At 43.4% G+C, this 19,596-nt stretch overlaps 1 protein-coding gene and 2 long non-coding RNA genes across 10 annotated transcripts in view; 1 reads left to right on the top strand and 2 right to left on the bottom strand.

The window, feature by feature from the left end:
* Positions 1 to 1,510: 1,510 nt before the first annotated feature.
* Positions 1,511 to 11,963, bottom strand: LOC146890655 (uncharacterized). Its single transcript, XR_014998660.2, has 2 exons — positions 11,713 to 11,963; positions 1,511 to 2,781 (listed from the first exon to the last, which is right to left on the bottom strand). It is a non-coding gene; the product is annotated as an uncharacterized LOC146890655 (long non-coding RNA).
* Positions 11,964 to 13,481: 1,518 nt separating this feature from the next.
* On the bottom strand, positions 13,482 to 15,127 carry LOC125405983 (uncharacterized). The gene is made up of 3 exons (XR_014998560.2): positions 14,384 to 15,127; positions 13,787 to 14,277; positions 13,482 to 13,596 (listed from the first exon to the last, which is right to left on the bottom strand). It is a non-coding gene; the product is annotated as an uncharacterized LOC125405983 (long non-coding RNA).
* Ints10 (integrator complex subunit 10) overlaps positions 15,109 to 19,596 on the top strand; it is a 26,813-nt gene continuing 22,325 nt past the window's right edge. For 3 of the 8 annotated variants that reach the window (XM_048442771.3, XM_085680355.2, XM_085680356.2), the window contains exons 1-5: positions 15,109 to 15,308; positions 15,751 to 15,818; positions 17,342 to 17,445; positions 18,095 to 18,234; positions 19,454 to 19,535. In XM_048442771.3, coding sequence (XP_048298728.2) covers positions 15,180 to 15,308; positions 15,751 to 15,818; positions 17,342 to 17,445; positions 18,095 to 18,234; positions 19,454 to 19,535 — 523 coding nt within the window. In that variant the 5' untranslated portion in view covers positions 15,109 to 15,179. Of the gene's footprint in view, positions 15,309 to 15,750; positions 15,819 to 17,341; positions 17,446 to 17,836; positions 17,973 to 18,094; positions 18,235 to 19,453; positions 19,536 to 19,596 lie in introns of those variants that run through there. The other 5 variants (XM_048442772.3, XM_048442773.3, XM_085680357.2 and 2 more) reach the window with 3 other exon arrangements.

Here is a 19,596-nt window from a genome sequence, read left to right as displayed (position 1 = left end):
AGTTATCTATTATGAAACTTTGGCCTTAACTCAGAGTTGATTTTAACAAGCTCTTATAACTTCACCCTTTTCCATTAATCTACATTTTGTCACGTATTGCCCATCGTGCTTCTTACGTGATTCCTCGTGTCTCTCTCACATGCCTGGATTCCTCCTCCTCCTTCTTCTCTCTGTCCGTAAATCCTGCCTACACCTTCCTGCCTGGCTACTGGTCATTCAGCCTTTCAGTACACCAATCACAGCACCTTCACACAGTGTACAAATATCCCACCACATTGCAGTTACCAAACTATTCCAGCCAATAAGTGAAATCAGAGGCTAGACTTTGAATATTGTCATTTTGTAATCCCCAGTGGACCAATACACCTGGACAGGGAGCACCAATGGCTGCTGATGTCTGAAGTCACTTCGTATCATATGAAACCACCAAGGCCTGACTTGCTGGTGCACTCCTATAATCCCAACACCGTGGAGGAAGGGGCAGGAGGACAGGAGAACCACTGCAGTTTGAAGGCTGAGACAGGCAAGCGTAAGAAATAGTCTAGCATGTTGGGCTTTGACTGTACACACATTCCTCATCTAACCGTGTGCTTGGCAGCCTGAGACCCTTTACCTGCATATACTGGCAACGTCACGAGCTGTTAGGAGCCGCACCTGCACAGAGCTGCGTGGACTCCTGCTGTAACCCCAGTCTGTCCATTAACGTAGAGAACCACCTAAATTTCACTCCTTGTAATCAAACACCTCTTGCCCTGAACCCATAGAAAAGGCCCCAGATGATAACGAAGCCCTAGAAAGCTTTGTCATCTATGGGCCCACTGCTCTCTGCTCCCCTGGTGCGTACTTTTGGACCTGAACTTTAACTTGGCTTTGAATAAAGTTTCCTGGGTATTTCGCTCTCTCTGTGGGCTTTTATCTCATTCGGGAACTTGGAAACACCCAGCTTAGACCCCAGCTACCACTGGCGAGTGTACACTCAGCTGACATTACAAAAGAGACAGTGTCAAAACCCAAAAGGACCACCATAGAATATAAGAAACGATGTGCCTCTTTCTCTTCAAACTCCACCCGTTTGTTTATTTGTTATGGCGGGTGTGCACAAGGTGAAGGTCAAACAACTCGCAGGAGTTAGTTCTCTCTTAGCACTGAGGAACTCAGGTCGGGAGGCCGAGCAGCAAGCAGCACTACCCACTGAATTACCTCTGAATTACCTCCCTGGACTGACATTCTCCCGTTCCCCCACACCACCCCTCTCTGAGACAGAGTCTCAGTGTGTACCCCGGACTTGTCTTAAACTTTTGGAGATCCTCCCGTCTTCACCTCCCCAGTTCTAGAGTTACACGCATGTGGCACCACCACACCTGTGTTGCCACCTCAAATCTTCTACTTGTCAAATGAACCAACTCTAGAGTGAGCCAGTTTGTGGAAACAGCCACCAATTTGCATAAGAGAGGTAATGTTTTAGTGTTCATTGTACACACACCCAGCAAAAGCCAAGTGTGGGGAAATATACAGGTCAAACAGCTTAGTTTTATTAATAGATGAATTGTTAGGAGAAGAAAGAAATGGGATAGAAAGCACTCCAGAATAATGACGGTTGACAAGGAAATTGAAATACTTTTGTCTTCAAAGTGATTTTGGGGGGAAAAAATCTCAATTTACAGAATTAAGCCTGTGAGTATTAAGCCTATGCTAGTGAGGGTAGAAAAGGGTGCAGCTGCTTGGGCAAACCATTTGGCAGCTCATCACAAAGTTAACCAGAGAGTGACTCTATGAGCCAGCAATCTTGTTCTTGCGCACGTATCCAAGAGAATAGCAATGCATAGTCTTGTAAACTTGCCCAGAATGTTTGCTAGAAAATCATTTATACTGCCCAGATGGAGAAATAACACAAGTGACCAGCCATTGAGACTGCATAAACAAAATGTGATCATATACATTTAGTAGATTATTATTTGGCCATCGTAAATGGAATGAAATGCTTAAAAAGCATATGCTATATGACATAGATGAGCTTGAAAAAATTATACACAGGGCAAAGAGCCAGGCACATAGCCACATTTTAATTCAATGTATGTGAAATGTGGAGGACAGGAAAATCCATAGTAACAGGAAATAGATTGGTGGTTGCCAGGGCTGCTGGGAAAAGATCAGGAAGTGAATGGTAGTGGTTGCAGGGTCTCATCAGGGTGGAGAAAGTGTTCTGGAGTTGGATATTGACCCTGTGTGCTCATCCTTGAGAAAGTACCCCAATCCACCAAACTGAACACTTCACTGCGGGAGATTTATGTCAGGTGGAGCATACATCAATTCCCAAATAACAATAAATGTGATATTGACTTTTAACAAACCATACAATGTGTAGGATACTAATTTCGTACCCATAAACAAGGAAGTTGCTTTTAAAAGTAGGATAGTGAATACAAATGAGTCAAGGGGCAAGGATGGAGAAGGGCCAGTGTGTGCCAGGAGAGGGTGCTGGGTCTCTTCGGCCGTCAGTCTCACCTGCTCCTCTGAGGCAGAACCTGGGGTTAGTGCGTCCAGCCAGGGTGGAAGCAGGAAGCTCCAGAGGTCCCGTCCGGCCCTCCTCAGAGCTGGGGTTCCAGGCATTTATAAGAAAAACTTCTTTTTTGTTGCAACGGTGCTGGAATCAGAACTCCAGACTTCATGTTTGCACAATAGGCACTCTGGGCTGCCAAGCCATCTCCCCAGCCCATGAACAGGCTTCTAGGAGTCATGAGTTCTGTCTCCTCATCCAGAATGTAGGTACAAGGATATTGGCTTTAGAACAAATCAGAAAGCGTAATTTTGTTTTGTGTGATTTTCTTTTTTACAACAAAATAAAATATAATAAGATAAGACAAAAAAATATATCACATTGAAGTTGGATAAGGCAAATCGACAAAAGGAAAAGAACTCCAAGAGAGGGCACAAGAAGCAGAGCCCCACTTGTTCACATACTCAGGAGTTCCATAAAAATACCAAACTAAGCCAGGGAGTGTTGGTACATGCCTTTAATTCCAGCAATTGGGAGGCAGAGGCAGGCAGATCTCTATGAGTTCAAGGCCAGCCTGGTCTACAAAGTGAATTCCAAGCCTGCCAGGACTGTTACACGGAGAACCCCTGTATTGAACCTCCCCAATCCCCAAAACACTAAAGTAAAAGCTATAATAGGTACACAGAGAACCTGCTGCTTCTGTCTCTGTGAGTTCATACAACTTTGTTTGTCTGCTTTAGAGGACCTTGTTTTCCTGGTGACTTCTATTCTACAGAGTTCCCTGAGCCCTGAGGGAGGGATTTGACGGAGACAAATCAAATGCTGAATGTTTCCAGGTCTCTCATTCTCTGCATAATGTCTGGCTGTGGGTCTCTGTGTTTGTTTTGATCTGCTGCAGAAGGAAGCTCCTCTGATGATAGCTGAACAAGGCGCTGATCTATGAGTACAGCAGAACGTCCCTAGGAATCATTTTATTGCTACTTTCTTTTTAAGACCAGTAGTATTTGGTTTAACCCTAAGTCCCTGGCCTATCCAGTCATTGGTTCTTGGTCACCCAAGCAGTGCTGGTTATAGGTTTTACCTTGTGGACTGGGCCTTAAGCAAATCAGACATTGGTCGGTTACTCCCACAGGCTTTGTGCATGCAGCAGAAGGCTAGATTCTGTCAGTCTGTGTCTTTTTACTAGGGAATTGAGACCCTTGATATTGAGAGATATCAATAATCAATGATTGTTGATTCCTGCTATTTTGTTGTTGTTGCTGGTGCTTGTGATGGTGGAGGTGTGTGAGTGTGTGTGTGTGTGTGTGGTTTCCTTTCTTTTGATTTTGAAGGTCTGAGATTATTTATTCCCTATGTTTTCATGGGTGTAGTTAACCTCCTTAAAAGTTGGGTTTTTCCTTCTAGCACCTTATGTAGGGCTGGATTTGTAGACAAATATTTCTTAAGTTTGGCTTTATCATGGAATATCTTGCTTTATCCGTCTATGCGCGATTGAAAGTTTTGCTGGGAACAGTAGTCTGAACTGGCTTCTGTGACCTCTTGGAGTGACCTCTGCCCCACATCTATCCAGGCCCTTTCGGCTTTTAGAATCTCCACTGAGAAATCAGGTGTGGTTCTAATTCTAATACAGTGGCTCTCAACCTAGGAGTTGTGATCCCTTTGTGGAGGGTCAAATGGTCGTTTCAAAGGGGTTGCATATCTGATATCCTGCATATCAGAATTACATTATAATTCATAACAGTAGAAAAATTACAGTTATGAAGTAGCAATGAAAATAATTTTATGGTTGGGTATCATCACAACATGTGCAACTGTATTAAAAGGTCACAACATTAGGGAGATATTGAGAACCATTGTTCTAATAAGTCTGCTTTTATATGTTACTTGGTCTTTTCCCTTGCAACTCTAATATTCTTCCCTAGTTCTGTTCATTTAGTATTTTAATAATTATGTGAGAAAGTGATTTTTTTTCTGATTCAAACTATTTGGTGTTCTGTAAGTTTCTTGAACTTTATAGGAATCTCCTTCTTTAAGTTAGGGAAATTTTCTTGTATGATTTTGTTGAAAATATTTTCTGAGTTTTTGAGCTGGGATTCTTCTCCTTCCTCTATTCCTAATATTCTTATGTTTTGTATTTTTATAATGTCCCAGATTTTCTGGATGTTTTGTGTCAGGAGGTTTTTTTATATTTAACATTTTCTTTGACCGAGGTAGCCATTTCTTCTACCATATCTTCACCACCTTAGGTTATCTCTTCCATCTCTTGTGTTCTGTTCATAAAGCATGCCTCTGTAATTCTTGTTCAAATTTCATTTTCAGAACTCCCTCAGTTTGGGTTTTCCTCGTAGATTCTATATCCATTTTTGGGTCCTGAACAGTTTTATTCGCCCCTCCCTGTTTTTGTGTGTGTGTTTGCCTGGATTTCTTTAAGGACTCCAGTCATTTCCTCTGTAAAGCCTTGCCATCTTCACATAGTTGATTGTAAAGTCTTTCTCTTGTGTTTCAGCTATGTTGGGATACGCAGGGCAGGGCACTATGGTAGGATAGCTGGGGTCTAGTGGAGACATAGTGTCCTGGCTGCTGTAGGTTGTGTGTTTACATTGGCATCTAGGCATCTGGGATTGGGTGCTGATTTCTGGATTTGTTAGATGAGTGTTTTGTTACTTTGTTTCTGATGTAAGAGAATGTGGTGGCTGTGTGTTGCCTGGTAAGAAATATCCACGGACCTGACAGGTGTGGCCACTGGGGATTCAATGTGTTACTGGGAGCTGACATTTAGGAATGAGGACCCTACGCCAGGGGTCTAGGAGAGTTCTCAGGGAGTAGAGCAGAGTGCTCCACAGGAGTCTCCTTGTAATGGGGGTTAGACCATGAAGAAGGGTCACCCCAGAACATCTGCTACAGAGCTGGGTATAAGATTGGAGGATTGGATCTGGAGGAGCAGAGAGAGAGAGAGAGGTGAAGATCTGCAGTCAGCCTACCTGGTTCTCTGGCGGGAGGAGCCAGTTTTCTTCTTTGACATTTATTTTTATTTTATGTCTATGGATGTTTTGCCTGCTTGGCTGTCTGTGCTATATATATTCAGTGCTGGCAGGGGCCAGCAGAGCACATCAGAGACCCCGAGACTGGAGTTACAGATAGTTTTTGAACCACCACTTAGGTGCTGGGAATCAAACCTGGGCCTTTGGAAATATGACCAGTGTTCTTAAGTACTGACTCATCCCTATAGCTCTTTTGTGATCTTCTATAGTCATGATTCCTTTTATAACAAAAATATTATTTTAAAAAATATCAGAAACAAAAAATAAAATGTACTCTAGAGAAAGTTTCATGTATATATGACTATATAAATGTGACATCAGAATATTATATCTCTGTCTTCTAACTATCTTTTCTAAGTCAATATAAAATATTTAAGTGTAAATTTAAGTCTCTAATTTGAGAAGAGTGTCGGGTGATACACCCTGACGCATGGATGCATCATTTGCTCAGCATCATCTCCTGCAATGTCGTGATTTCAAAGCCAGCTTGAACTGCAGGAAACTCTGTCTCAGCTAACATGGGAGGTGACCCTGGGAAATCATTCCATGTGGTTGCTTTACAAACACATGTGTTAAATGCCTGCCATGATGTGATGAGTCTACACTGCATAGCAGAGAACTAGAAGCAGGTAGATCCTGGGGCTTGCTAGCCAATCAGTAGGTTTAGTGAGGGACTCTGTCTCAAAATGTAAGATGAGAATTGAAGATGCAAGACATCAACCTCTGACCTTCATACATGTCAAAATACCAACACACACACACACACACACACACACACACACACACACACACACACAAACCGAATGGCAGTCTACAATGGTAAAAATGCTTATTTCTGAATAACCAAGTTATAATTTATATTTTCTTTCATGTGCTTTTCTGCACTTTTCTAATCTACCATAAGTATTATTAATTATTTTTGGAAAGTTATGTGTTACTTGATTCTGATAAATAAAAGCAGTGGCTTTTGCAAAGACCTGGGAAATAAAATTTAAATGCAGAACTATTAAATTTATGGGATATCTAGATGATTTATAGTACTGATTCACAAACTATTACAAGGTGCTCTACATTTAAAATTGAATAATAGTGGCCTTTTCCTATTTGAAAGTTTCATTTATTTTGTTTAATGACTTAGAACCAAGCATAAAACACCAAGTTATCAGTCTACACACATGCCAATGAATTATTAACATGCCAAACAGAATCTGGAGCAATGAAAGCTATAAAGGAAGTTTGGGCCACAATTTGGACAAGAACATCAAGAAAAATTGCTGCTTTCAGTCCATCAGAATTCTTATTAATGTAGCATCTTCTAAAATAAAAGAATCCCTATATCTATCTTTTATGAATTAAAAGTCATAAGTTTCTCATATTTTGAATAATTTAACAAATATGAGTCAAGAAACAACTTACTCAAAAGTGCATAGCATTAAGAAAATGTCTAAGTGTAATGCTTGACTTCAAAAATTTGGAGACAAAGGACTTCTATAGTTTGGGTCCAGGCTGACCCCAAGCTTGGTCTCTAACGTAGCAGTGCTGGAAAGTGATGAGACTTTTAAGGCAGAGAGCCTGGGGGCATTGATCTTGTCTCCCAGGAGTGAGGCAGGTGTTGAGGGACTGAGTTAGTGTCCTCAAGAATGGGTTGTGCTAAAGTGAACTCATGTGAATTCATACCTGGAGCCATCCCTCCTTGCTCCAAGGTCTCATATAGCACAGGGTAGCCTGAAACATGCTGTCTACCTGGAGATAGTCGTAAATTCCTGATCTGCTTGCCTCTGTCTCTGAAATGCTGAGACTGTAGGTGTGCACTCCACATAAATGGTTTTATATGGTTCTGGGGATGAAGCCACCCAGGGTTTTGTGCTCCCTAGGCAAATACTGCATCCCCAGGTCAAAAAAAAAATAATCTGTACCTTTTTATTTTTAGCATGATAGAAAATTAATAGTTGGAAGGAAATCTCAAAGTTTTTAAGCCTTTCTCCAGTGTGCCTCTATACTAGATTTCATTTCTGTACAAAATGACACTGCCTTATGTCCTTGAAGAACCCAGAAAATAACACGAAGAAGTCCTTGAAATATTATTAAAAATTTATTTCCTGATGACTCTTGATGATCCTAAATTCTGCATGGCAGCTTGCTGTCAGTTTTCATAAATGTTAAATTAATTTTGACACTGAGTATTTGGGACAAGCTGTAGCTGAAATGCAAGACTGAATACCTTAGGGTGTCAGGGAAAGCGTCAGCCTGAGGCCATCCAGCAGGATCTATTTGTGTTAAGTATTGTGAAACTCTAGTGTTGCTTCAAAGACTTGCAGCTTCCCTGAGTGTGGCCAGCAAATTAGAGCTAACTTTGATAAACTTCAGGCTAGTGCCGCAGGTAAACTATGACACGTCCCACCCCCAGCCCTTACGGCAAGCAGGCATGGTGTCCCTAAGACAGCTTCCAGGAGTCAGCATGGGTGATACAGACTTTGTTCTCCAAAGGGCAAGTCTGAGCTCTGATCACTGTTGGTTGCGCCGCAGAAGGGCAGATCAAGGCTGGAAGCCATGGTTGTGACTCTCACCGCCCTGGTTTCATTGTTTAACGCCCTTCTACTTTTAGCCGGGTACTTTAAGACACTTTTGTAAAGCACAATGGCAAAGCATGTAGCGCAAGGCTCTGACTTTATATGAGATTTCAAAAGTGGGCACCGTTTCGTCATACAGGATTGAATGGGTGTTCTCATTAGCTTAGCAGAGGGAGCTGACTTCATAGGCAGAAAGGAACCAAAGAAAGTAGAAAGAGGACTGGAAAACAGATCCTCCTTTCAGCCTTCACCTTACAGAACAAAGGAGCTTCTTTATCACTCTTATGGTAATCGACCCTCTTACTGGCTGACATTTCTCTTCTGTATTTTGTTTGTTTGATTTTAGAGAGTTTAAAGTTTTCATTAAAATACAGTTAAATCATTTTCTCCTTCTCCCTTCCTTCAACCCTCCTACCTCTGCGGTTCTAAATCAGACCTTTTGTTTCTCTCTCTCTCTCTCTCTCTCTCTCTCTCTTTCTCTCTCTCTCTCTCTCTCTCTCTCTCTCTCGCACACACACACACACACACACACACACAGTGTTTGTGTTTATATATTTAGAGAGCTCTAAATATATAAACACAAACGATTGATTCTACATAATGTTGCTTGTCTGAATATGATTTCTCCTTTTTTATCATTTCCTAGGTGCCCATAGTTCTTTGCCTAGGGAGGGGAATCATCCATGTTAGTATGTCTGTTGGTGTTGTACTTTGGGTCTAGACTGTTGAGGCATCACATGTGAAGCCTCTCTGTCATTTCTAGAAGGCAATCTCACAGCAGGTTTCCTTGTTTTGCAAATATATTAATTATCACTGGGCACCCATTCTCTGCATTTCGACTGGTCATGGCTATCTATAATTAACTCCATCTGCTGCTAAAAGAAGTTTCGTTGAGGTGTGAGAGTTACAGTTATCTGTGGGTTTAAGGATAAGAACTTAGAAAGCTGCTGAGAATTATGCTGGTTTAGTGAAGTGGCTATAACAGGTTCTTCTTCAAGATCCGTGACATTACTGGCCCTGGGTCGTTTGACTATGTTTCCAATACCAGGCATGATTCCCTGCCTGTTGGGAAAGCTGCAAGTCCAATCACACAGCCGTCAATTTCTACTAAGACATGAGTGCCACTCTTGTCCCCTTAAGGCTACCACGCTGAGCTGATCATTGCTGTGGTCCATGGGTGTCATTGGTCCTCCCCTGGAAGCTTGCTTTGCACCTTCCTGTTCTATGAAAGCCCATCCCCAGGGAGGAAGATTTCAGATCAGACCCAGCTCAGGTCCTGTGTCCAATATGCACAGAGTCTTCAGCAATAGGGACTTACCTTTAACCCCCAGGAGGCTACTAAGAGCAACAGGCGATAGTCTATACTATTTTGGGAGTCATTTAGACTCCCCTGCTGCCTAACATGAAAGTGGATTTCTAATGCCTAGTGTTGGGGATTTTGTTAGTCTACGGTCTTGGGGAAGCATTGTCATCTTAGTTAAGGTTTCTATTGCTGTAAAGAGACACCATGACCACAGAAACTCTAATAAAGGAAAACATTTAATTGTGGTGGTGGCTTACAGTTTCAGAGGTTCAATTCATTATCATCATGGTGGGGAGAACGACAGCATGCAGACAGACATGATGCTGGAGAATTCTACATCTTGCAGGCAACAGGAAATGAACAGGTGCTGTGGGAGCTCCTTCAGCCAATAGCCTCTAATGTACCCGCCCACTTGGGCGTGGTCTCTTATACCATAAATGCAGCTGTGAAGCTTGTGCTCACTCTCTCTTCCGGCTGCTAGACTCTGTTTCTGTTCCGCATTTGTGCAGAGAACTGTGATCTAGGACTGTGATCTGTGAGTCTCCCCTAAATAAATAACCCTTTGTTATACGTAATTCTGAACTAGTGTGGGATTATTTTGTAACTTCTGTCCTCAAACTGGGACATGGGGCATGGCCTGAGCATATATGAGACCTGAAAGCCTACCTCCACAGTGACACTCTTCCTCCAACAAGATCACACCTACTCCAACTAGGCCACACCTCCTAATAGTGGCATTCCCTTTGGGTGGCATTTTTTTTTTCAAACTACTACAGTGACTTATACTTTCCAGGATTAAAAAATTATTCAGATCAGTTAAAATTCAATTTTCTATGGTCGGGAAATTGATAGAAAAATACATATGTAAATAAGCAAAAAACAGTCAGTATCTGTCTGTAAATAGTCAAATATATGCCATTGCTGTGCAATACTCCTGTTGTTCACTGCTAATATGTTTTACTCTCATTGGTTAATAAAAAGCTGATTGGCCGAAGACCAGGCAGGATTTAGGGCGCAGAGAGAATGCTGGGGAGAAGATGGGAGTCTGGGAGATGTGGATGATGGGATGAGAAGGATGGGAAGTATGTAGATGAGGTAAAGGAGTCATGGGGCAGCGCATAGATGAATAGAAGTGGGTAAATTCAAGTTGTAAGTGCTAGCTAAGGGCAAGCCTAAGCTATCAGCTGATCACTTACAATTACTAGTAAGTGGTTATCTGGGAACTAGCTGACAGGACAGAAAAGTCCACCTACATTCAGTCTTCTGTTAGTCCATTCTACAAAGTCCCGAGTAGAACATGGACCTGCAAAACCATCACATAACTGGTATTCCTGGCATCATTGAGAAAATAAGCAACATGCTGAGGACCATAAAGGTTCCATGAGCCAGGAGCACCTATACCCCAGCAGACACAACACATCACAGAGTGAGCATACTAACACAGTGAACTGTCGCTAACATCAGCTCAGTCGTGGATGAGGAGTGCTAAAGAAACCAAATCAAGTCCCAAAATATCCAAGGAAAGTGGAAGAGTTTATGCATTATCTCAGTCAATATTCATCGCTGTGAAGAGACACCATGACCACGACTACACTTATCAAAGAACAAAATTAATTGGGACTGGCTCACAGTTTCAGAGGCTTAGTCACTGGCCTCATGGCAAGGAGCATGGTGACAGGCGGGGAGCCATGGTGCTAGCGACGTAGTAGCTGAGCGCTCTACATCCGATCCACAGGCAGCAGGAAAAGAGACACTCTGGCCTTGGAATGGGCTTTGTAAAACCTCAAAGTCCACCCACAGTGACACACTTTCTCCAACAAGGCCATACCTCTTAATCCTTTCAAAAAGTGTTACTCCCTGGTGACCAAGGATTCAAGTCTATGCGCCTATCGGGGCCATTCTCATTCAAACCACCACACTCCACTCCCTGGTCCTCATAGGCCTGTAGCCATATTTTAACACAAAATGCATGTAGTCCAACTTCAAAAGTCCGCAAAGTCTATCACAGTCTCAATACTGCTTGAAAGTTCAAGGTTCAAACTCTCTTCTGAAACTCAAGGCAATCTCTTAACTATTACTGTAGTAATATCAGAACCAAAAAGCAGATTACATACTTCCAACATATAATGGCACAGGACATACGTTACCATACCAAAAGGGAGGAAAGAGAGTATACTGAGGAAATACTGGACCAAAGCAAGACTGAAACCATCAAGGCAAACAAATTCTGCATCTCCATGTCTGATGGTAAAGTAGTCTTCAGATACCCAACTTCTTTCAGTTTTATTGACGGCAACATACCTCTCTCTTGAGCTGCTTCAACACCCTGTTTGCAGCTCTCCTTGGCAAGGATTCCAAGACTCTGGCATCTCCAATATCTCGGGGTCTGCAAGGCAATCCAGGCTTCAACTTCACAACTTCACACAATTGTGTCTCTACTATGCCTCCATTCAGAGACATTGCCTGAATGTCTGGCCTCAGCAGCTTTCCTTAGCCTCAGAGGGGAATGCTACAAGCCCTTTCTTGTATTCAAAGCTGCCAAGGTCTTCTGCTTTTCTTCACCTGTCCCCCCCACCCCACCCCGTTCAAATGCATTTCATTAACCTCCTGGTTCTGATGGTTTCCTTCACAACTTGAGCTTTTTTTAAAGTTCCATTTTACAAGTTGGAAGTCCAGCTGGGTGGAGACCTGTCCCGATGTAGAGAGTGAAGAGCCGTGTGTGCTCAGATAAGCACTGGAGAAAACAGGAAAATTAAGCACACAGCTTACTTCTTCAAAGGAGTGAGGTGTAAAGCTGCTCTTCCTGGAATACTAGGAATGATGTTGTTTTACAACCTGGTGATCCTTTGCTGTCTGATGAGACAAGTTCTACTGTATCACCCAGAATTTATGTTTTATGCTTATTCAAGACCTTGTCCCCTAAATCTTGAGCATTAGTTTTAGACCATAAAACCCATTATGCTTACCTCATTCAAACTCCCTAGACCCTAAACCTTGGGCACTATCCCTGAATCAACAGTACCCAAGAAGTCAGTTGTTCTTTGTAAGGAATCTCAACGCTAACATGTCTTAAATTGCTGTATACTTGGGACTGAATCAGTTGCTATCTGATTACTTTTTTCAAAATTGTGCTGTGCTTAAATATGGCTAAAGTGAAATGATCTCGGCCAGACTCTTGAAGTCCTTGTCCAGCATTGGTTACAAGAAAATCGGGCTGAGTCAGGTTTCACTCCTGTCTCTTGATCATTTTTTTCCAGCGAGCTGAAAAGCCTGCAGGAGAATCGCCACGCCATGAAGTCACCATTCCCATTACTCCATTTAACATCCGGCTTTGCTTCAACCTTTTTTTAAAAAAATCTCTTTGAGCATTGTATTTAGATCCGTTACACTTCCCAATGATCTCTTTTCCTCCAACTCTACATTTTGTATTTTTCCTCGCTCAGCTCACTCCTCTTCATTATCCACCTGCACCACGCCTCGATGACCACACAAACTAAGCCGTCTTGAATTCTCCTCTTCCAATGCCATTAATACAAAGTTCTTCAATTTTGTCTTGGATAGATTTCTCAGACAAAGGCAGAGAGCAGCTGCATCTTCACCAACACTCTCTGTGCCACTTTGTAGCATTCTCCTCTGAAACCTCTTGAGCCAGGCAGTCAGAATGGACACGGCTCTCAGCACCACTGTTTGCCAGGAAGCCCTGCTTAAAGTGTTTTTCTAGTCCTAAGTCCCAAAGTCCACATTCTACCCACAAGCTGCACGGTCAGGTCTGTCACAGCGATGACTCCTGGTACCAACTTCCGTCTCAGACAGGTTCTACTGCTTTGCTACACTCTTTGGTCACTCGACAAACGGAAAACAGCTGCAGTGTCAGTCAGGGGCACTTTACTGAAACTCTGGCTTTGATTTGCATTTGAGCCAGAGAGGGGAAAATAAGCCTCTTTGTTCTGTGCTTTTTGAATCCGCACCCTAATTCACCACAAGTTTTGACTACTTGTTTATAAATTATTCATCCACAAGCCTGTATCTTTCCATCTTTCTAGAAATAGCATTGACATAAAAACAATAAAGAAATTTAAAAGAAAGTTTATTCAAAACTTAATATGAATGTGATGCCTTTGGCCAGGGGCAGGAATTTCCTTTGTCTTGAATGACGTGTCCACTGCAGAGGGGGCACCAGAGGCTCTAGAATCACAGAACATAAAGCAGTCTACTAAGTGACCAGGACAGCCAGGACTGTCACACAGAAAAACCCTGTCTCATAAATAAATAAATAAATAAATAAAATTTACCCAAAAACCAAAAATAATAAAAATAAACCACTTATTGAACAATGCATTTTCCAGCTCAACAACATTGTGAGGGCACCAGTTACCTGGGCTGGGAAACCTCTTCTGTAATGTCCAGATGTTATATTATTCTTAGCTTTAAGATTAGTGGAGCCTTGAGTCTTCGAGGCTTAATGAACCCATCTAAAAAGATTATCTGCGAGAAGAATGGTAGGCAGATACCAGTACTGAGGCAGAGATCTAATAAAGCCCTAAATAACCTTGGTTCTTAGCCTATGTCCCAGCTCTCCACAACCATATTCTACTCATCCAAGCTTATGGGGTTTACAGAATCCTCAACGTAAACAAAGCTTCATTCAAGAACTGCAGTTCACTGTTGAAATGTATATATTCATATTTAAATATCTGTATTTTTCAGTTATACAAGTATATGCCAATTTCTTCTGTTTTTTTTAAAAAAAAAAAAGTCAGGACAGGTAGACGTCCAGCACTTGGAAGGTGGAAGTCGAGGGTCAGGAGTTCAAGGTCATCCCTGGGTACAAAGTTTAAGGACAGCTTGGGCTATGAAAGAATGTGTCTGAAAGAAAAGAAACAATTTAGTCGGCTTTGACTCTTTTATCTCCTGCTTTTATGTGGCAATGGTGACAACAATTGATAGAAACTATATATACTATAGCACTTACGCTGAAAACTCACTTTCAGGACTCTCTTCCAATTCAGCAAATGGATAGTGCCTTGTCAACAGAACAGAGAGGCAATTTCTTCTAGGGCTCAAACGCAAAACAAAGCCGGGGTTTCATTAAAGTGTTACCGATTTATACTGGTATTTTTTCGTTGGTCAAACGGCCAAAAATTTTAACACTCCCTGGGCGGTTCGGACGCACAGCTGAGTGTTTTCTAAATGCTAATTGTTCGATATTGGAGGAAAATAAGATTCAGGATTCAGGCGAAACAATAACAGAGCAGAGGCGGGGGGGGGGGGGCGACTAGCGGACTTCAGCAGAGCTCAAAAGCAACAGGCGAGCCTAGGTTTTCACGCCTGCAGGGCTGGGGACTTTCGGGCACCGCAGAGCCGAGCACTCCGTGGTGCTTTCTCCCCAGCTGCACCCCAGCCCGGGGCACCAGCTCGTGACGCTCGGGGACACTCGGAACACCAGCTCGTGACCCTCGGGGACACTCGGGACACCAGCTTGAGACACGGCGGGACACTCGGGACCACGGGCAACGGCTCCAGTAAACCCGCGCTTACGGTCCTAGGCGAACGCTAGAACCTGGAACCCGGATTGCGGGCTCTGGCGCACCAGATAGCAATCCGAGGGCTGTAAATCCACTTCTCCGTAGTTTCCAATGGACTCCGAAGAGCCGCTGCGCCACGTGGTTGGCTGGCCTCCGGGCATGCGCAGTGGTCGCCCGCGGGGGCGGGGGGCGGCTGCTGGTGGCGTCGTGGGAGTCCTTGCCGGAAGTACTGGTCGCCGGGTGATGTCGGCCCAGGGCGACTGTGAGTTCCTGGTGCAGCGAGCCCGAGAGCTGGTGCCCCAGGACCTGTGGGCAGCCAAGGCATGGCTGATCACGGCCCGCAGCCTCTACCCGGCCGACTTCAATATCCAGGTGAGTCTGGCGCGGCAGTGCGCACGCGCGGAGGGGAGCGTTTAGCCGAGCGGGGGGGGGGCCCTGGGTGCAGAGCACGGCCGGACTCCTGGTCCTGCCTCACACTGCACAGTCAACTAGCCTCGCCCCCAGCGCCTACCAAGGCGGAGACCACACACTAGATGAGGGCCCAGGCTACTCATTCATTGATCATGGTGGCAGCCATCTGTTCGGTGCCTGCTGCTCGGAAACGTTATCCCAGTTGATCCCAGAAACCCCGCGGATGGAGTGAACCCTGAGCTCCAGTCCCGAGCTCGGGACCATCAAGGAACGTTTTGTGCTCAGGCTGTCCTTTCCCTTGGGGGTGTTTTGGGTGAAGGCCCGACCCTGAGCGGCTGCAGGGCTGGAGCTGGACTAGCTACTGCGGGGGAAGGTGGTTGTGACCCTGTGTGCCTTGTTTCAGTATGAGATGTACACCATCGAGCGGAATGCAGAGAGGACTGCCACTGCGGGGAGGTTGCTGTATGACATGTGAGTTAATTATCCGGAACCCTCCCAGGACCTTTTGTGGACACCCTAAGGGGTCTCTTCAGATATCAACAACTGATAGAAGATGGGACCCTGCATCCGTGGTACCCAGAACTCAGGCCGTCTTTATTGCCAACACACCTGCTGCAGAGATGACTTATTCCTGTGTTTTAATCCCCAAATTTGTATCTCGTGGTTTATTTAAGAAACGGAGTATTCGGACAATAATTGATACAATGAAATGTGAAAATCCCGTCTAAAGAAGGTTAAGTTTTGTGTGTTTCTGTGCATCTATGGAAACACATAAATACATTGGGGAGCTCACAGTCACTCTGAAGCTCGCTTTCATCACCCGCTATGGTGCCCCCCCCCATGTCTACTTCATAGACATGCTTGTTCTTCTTCCTTCCCATGTAGCACTTCTCAGCCTCTCCTTTCCTGGTGCACATTTCCAGTTATGTCTGGAATGTCAGCTCTTCTCTATCCATATTTTGGTGTCTCTAATTTGTAGCTAAAGGGCATGTGCATTTCATCACCTATCAAGTTGTTCTCAACAAAGGGTATCCTAAATATCCATTTCCACAAATGATATATAAGATTGTCAGTGTTCCACACTCCCAGCAACCTTTATATGATTGTCTCTATCTCCTTTTTTCTTTTCTCCACCCTTCCTCCCATTTTTTTCTTCTTTTCATTCTTTCCCTTAAGACAGCGGAATCTTACTTCATTGACCAGGGTGGTTTTGAACCGAAAAGACTCACATGCTCCTTCTGTCTTAACCTCCTTGTAGCTGGGACACAGGCTATACTACAACCGGCCCGTGTCATGGGGAAAATCATATCTTGCTATATTGTTTCTTAAGTTTGTGCCCCTGATGCTACCAAAAATGTGGAGTATCACTGCCACTCTTCTCTTGTTTATTTGTGGTCAGTGATTTGCTTTTTTTTTTTTTTTTTTGGATAGAGTATCACTTACTTTTTCTATTGCTGTGACTGATAGAAAGGAAGGGTATATTCTGACTTGGGGGGGCAGCAAAAGGAGCAGGAGGGTGGCTGTCACAATACTCGTGTAAAAGATGAATGAATGAGGGCTTTCAGATTGCTTTTGTTTTCTCTTTGTTTCTGAGACCAGGTCTCATATATCCCAGATTGCTGTGGGTTCAAATTCATTAAGTGTAGCTGAGAATGACCTTGAATCTGATCCTCTTGCCTTTACCTCTTAAATTGTAAGCATTCACTGCCACATCTGGCTTATGGGGTACAGGGATGGAACTCCGTGCTTTGTGCATGATAAGCAAGCACTCTACCAACAACTGAGCTGTATCCGCAGTCCCCCGTTCCTAGAAACATCTAAAGACTCTATGAGGATTCTCAGTTATTTTAACTAATAGGCTATTTTGTGCATTTATCATGGCGTATTCTGATGTATATAAACATTTTCCTAAAGAAAAGTTGTTTTCCCTAAATGCTAGTTTTTTACTTTGTTGAATCTGGTATCTTACTTTGTTGTGTTCATTTTAAAAATAGGTTTGTGAATTTCCCAGAACAGCCAGTGGTGTGGAGAGAAATCAGTATCATAACGTCAGCACTGAGGAATGATTCGCAGGATACGCAAACCCAGTTTTTAAGAAGTGAGTAACAGTAATGACCACTTCTGGGATGCTGTGTCTGTCACTGACACCTCAGTCACACCTGTCATAGTGGTGCCCACATTATGGTATATTCTAGGCAGTGAAAGTCTGTGGTGACGTCACTTGGTCCCTTCAGAATTTACGTTGAGCGCTTATTTAAGTGTTTCTATGGCGTGGCAGTCTGCCGGTGAAATCAGGAGATTGTATTTTGGACACGTTTTATAATAACCAGAAAGCATCTATAGATAAATCCGATCTTCACAAAATAGGAGAAAAACTTCGAACTTCTGTGTTGGTTGCTAAACCCAACCAAAGACTAGCAAGTCTAGATAATTAGCAAGCAGATGGTTTTGGTCATTTCAACTTCAGCAAGTTTCTGCCTTTCTCTTAGTGTAGCTAGGTCTGTGGTGATGAATCACTAAGGTCATGCCTGCCGTCTGGACCATCAGGCCTCCAAATGTTTCATGATTACTCAGTAAACAACTTGTGCCAAATACTCTGGAGTCCAGAAGTCTACTAGTGTGCAGGTGAATTCCAAGTGTTTATAGTTTTATGAATGGAAAAGAACACCTTACTTACTTCTTTCGGGTTAATCTTTTCTTTGTGGGAAAAAAAAAAAAAAACTTCAGTGGTGAAATTTTGTTTGCAGGCTTGTTTGAAACTCTTCCGGGTCGGGTCCAGTGTGAAATGTTGCTAAAGGTGACAGAGCAATGCTTCAATACATTGGAACGATCGGAGATGTTGCTGCTGCTTCTGAGGCGCTTCCCTGAGACCGTGGTGCAGCATGGGGTAGGGCTGATTCCTTGCTTTCCTTTAAGAAAGGACTCCAATTGCTTATCACTCGATTCCCTGGCATTCATTACACATCTCCAGATGTCTTCTTATCCACCTAAGGTTATAGTCCCCAAAATTTTTACAGTGTTATTCAGTCGAAAGTTACCTGTTTCCATCGTGTTTGACAATGTGTTTGAATTTAAGGGCTCGCCACCAAGCCGAGCAACCTGAATCCCATCCCTAGGTCCCACATGGCGGAAGAAGGAAATGGATCACAGCAAACTGTCCTCTGACCTCCACTTGAGTGCCATGGCATATTCTTCTCCCCCATAAATAAACCAGAATCTCTTTAAGGGCCGCCACTCATTGAATCTGGCCTACTCTACAGTGAGCTCATTTTAACTAATTTATCTACATGGACAATGCTCGTCTTTAAAGGTGAGCTATGCAGTCATGCAGCCCTTAAAGAGATTTTGTTCAGTAATGGACTTGTATACATGGTAGTGGTCCTATGAGGTTGTATTGTGCAGTGACAACGTGGCTATCTTGGTTTGTGGTATATATTCCTTGTGAAATTCCTACTGATGGCGTCATTCCCTATTGTAAGCTATACATGACAGGCATTCTGAGGTCTTCAGTGGATATGACTTGGGGGACACAATTTAGATCTGACATTCTTTGCTTGTAGCAGTGGCTTTTTACTTTGTCGTGTGATCGTTTATGCTGTCCCAATAAGACGACAGTGTTGCAAAGAGAATAAAATGAATGTGTGAGCGGATTTTGATAGACTTTGCTGTGCTGGGACACTCATGAGGGAAAGGTGCCCTTAAAACTCAGACATTTTTTGCCCAGTGCTTCCCCACCTGTGTGATTATCTACTGGGGTCTCTCGAGAGTGGCTGTTGACATTCTTGTACTTCTTGACAGAGTAAAGTTGGCTTCCAGTGTCTTAGAAAATCTCTGCAGCTGTCATCATTGGTGCTGTCCTCCGCTGTCGCGCTGGAGTTCCTGCTGACACTTGGTTAGCCCTCTAATTCAGAGGAGAATGAGACCCGCATGGACGGGTAGTCAGTGGACTTGATCAGCAATGTCGCTGATATCCTCTTATGTTTCTAGTCTTAAAGTAGAATTGTTTCTTTCCTTGAGAAATTTGTGACAATTAACAGAATACTGTTTCTTCCTGTGATTCTGACATCTTGCACTGTGCACATGAGGTGATTTTTGTCTTTAAACAGGTTGGCCTTGGGGAGGCGCTGCTAGAAGCTGAGACCATTGAAGAACAGGAGTCTCCCGTTAACTGCTTTCGAAAGCTATTTGGTAAGAAACACTGTATTTTGTATTACCTAATTGGGGTAAGTAGAATATCTGGGGTATGTCA

The sequence above is a fragment of the Myodes glareolus genome, chromosome 23 (genome assembly GCF_982192425.1).
Source record: "Myodes glareolus chromosome 23, mMyoGla1.1, whole genome shotgun sequence".
Taxonomy (NCBI): Eukaryota; Metazoa; Chordata; class Mammalia; order Rodentia; family Cricetidae; genus Myodes; species Myodes glareolus.
This window is presented reverse-complemented; position numbering and strand designations above follow the sequence as displayed.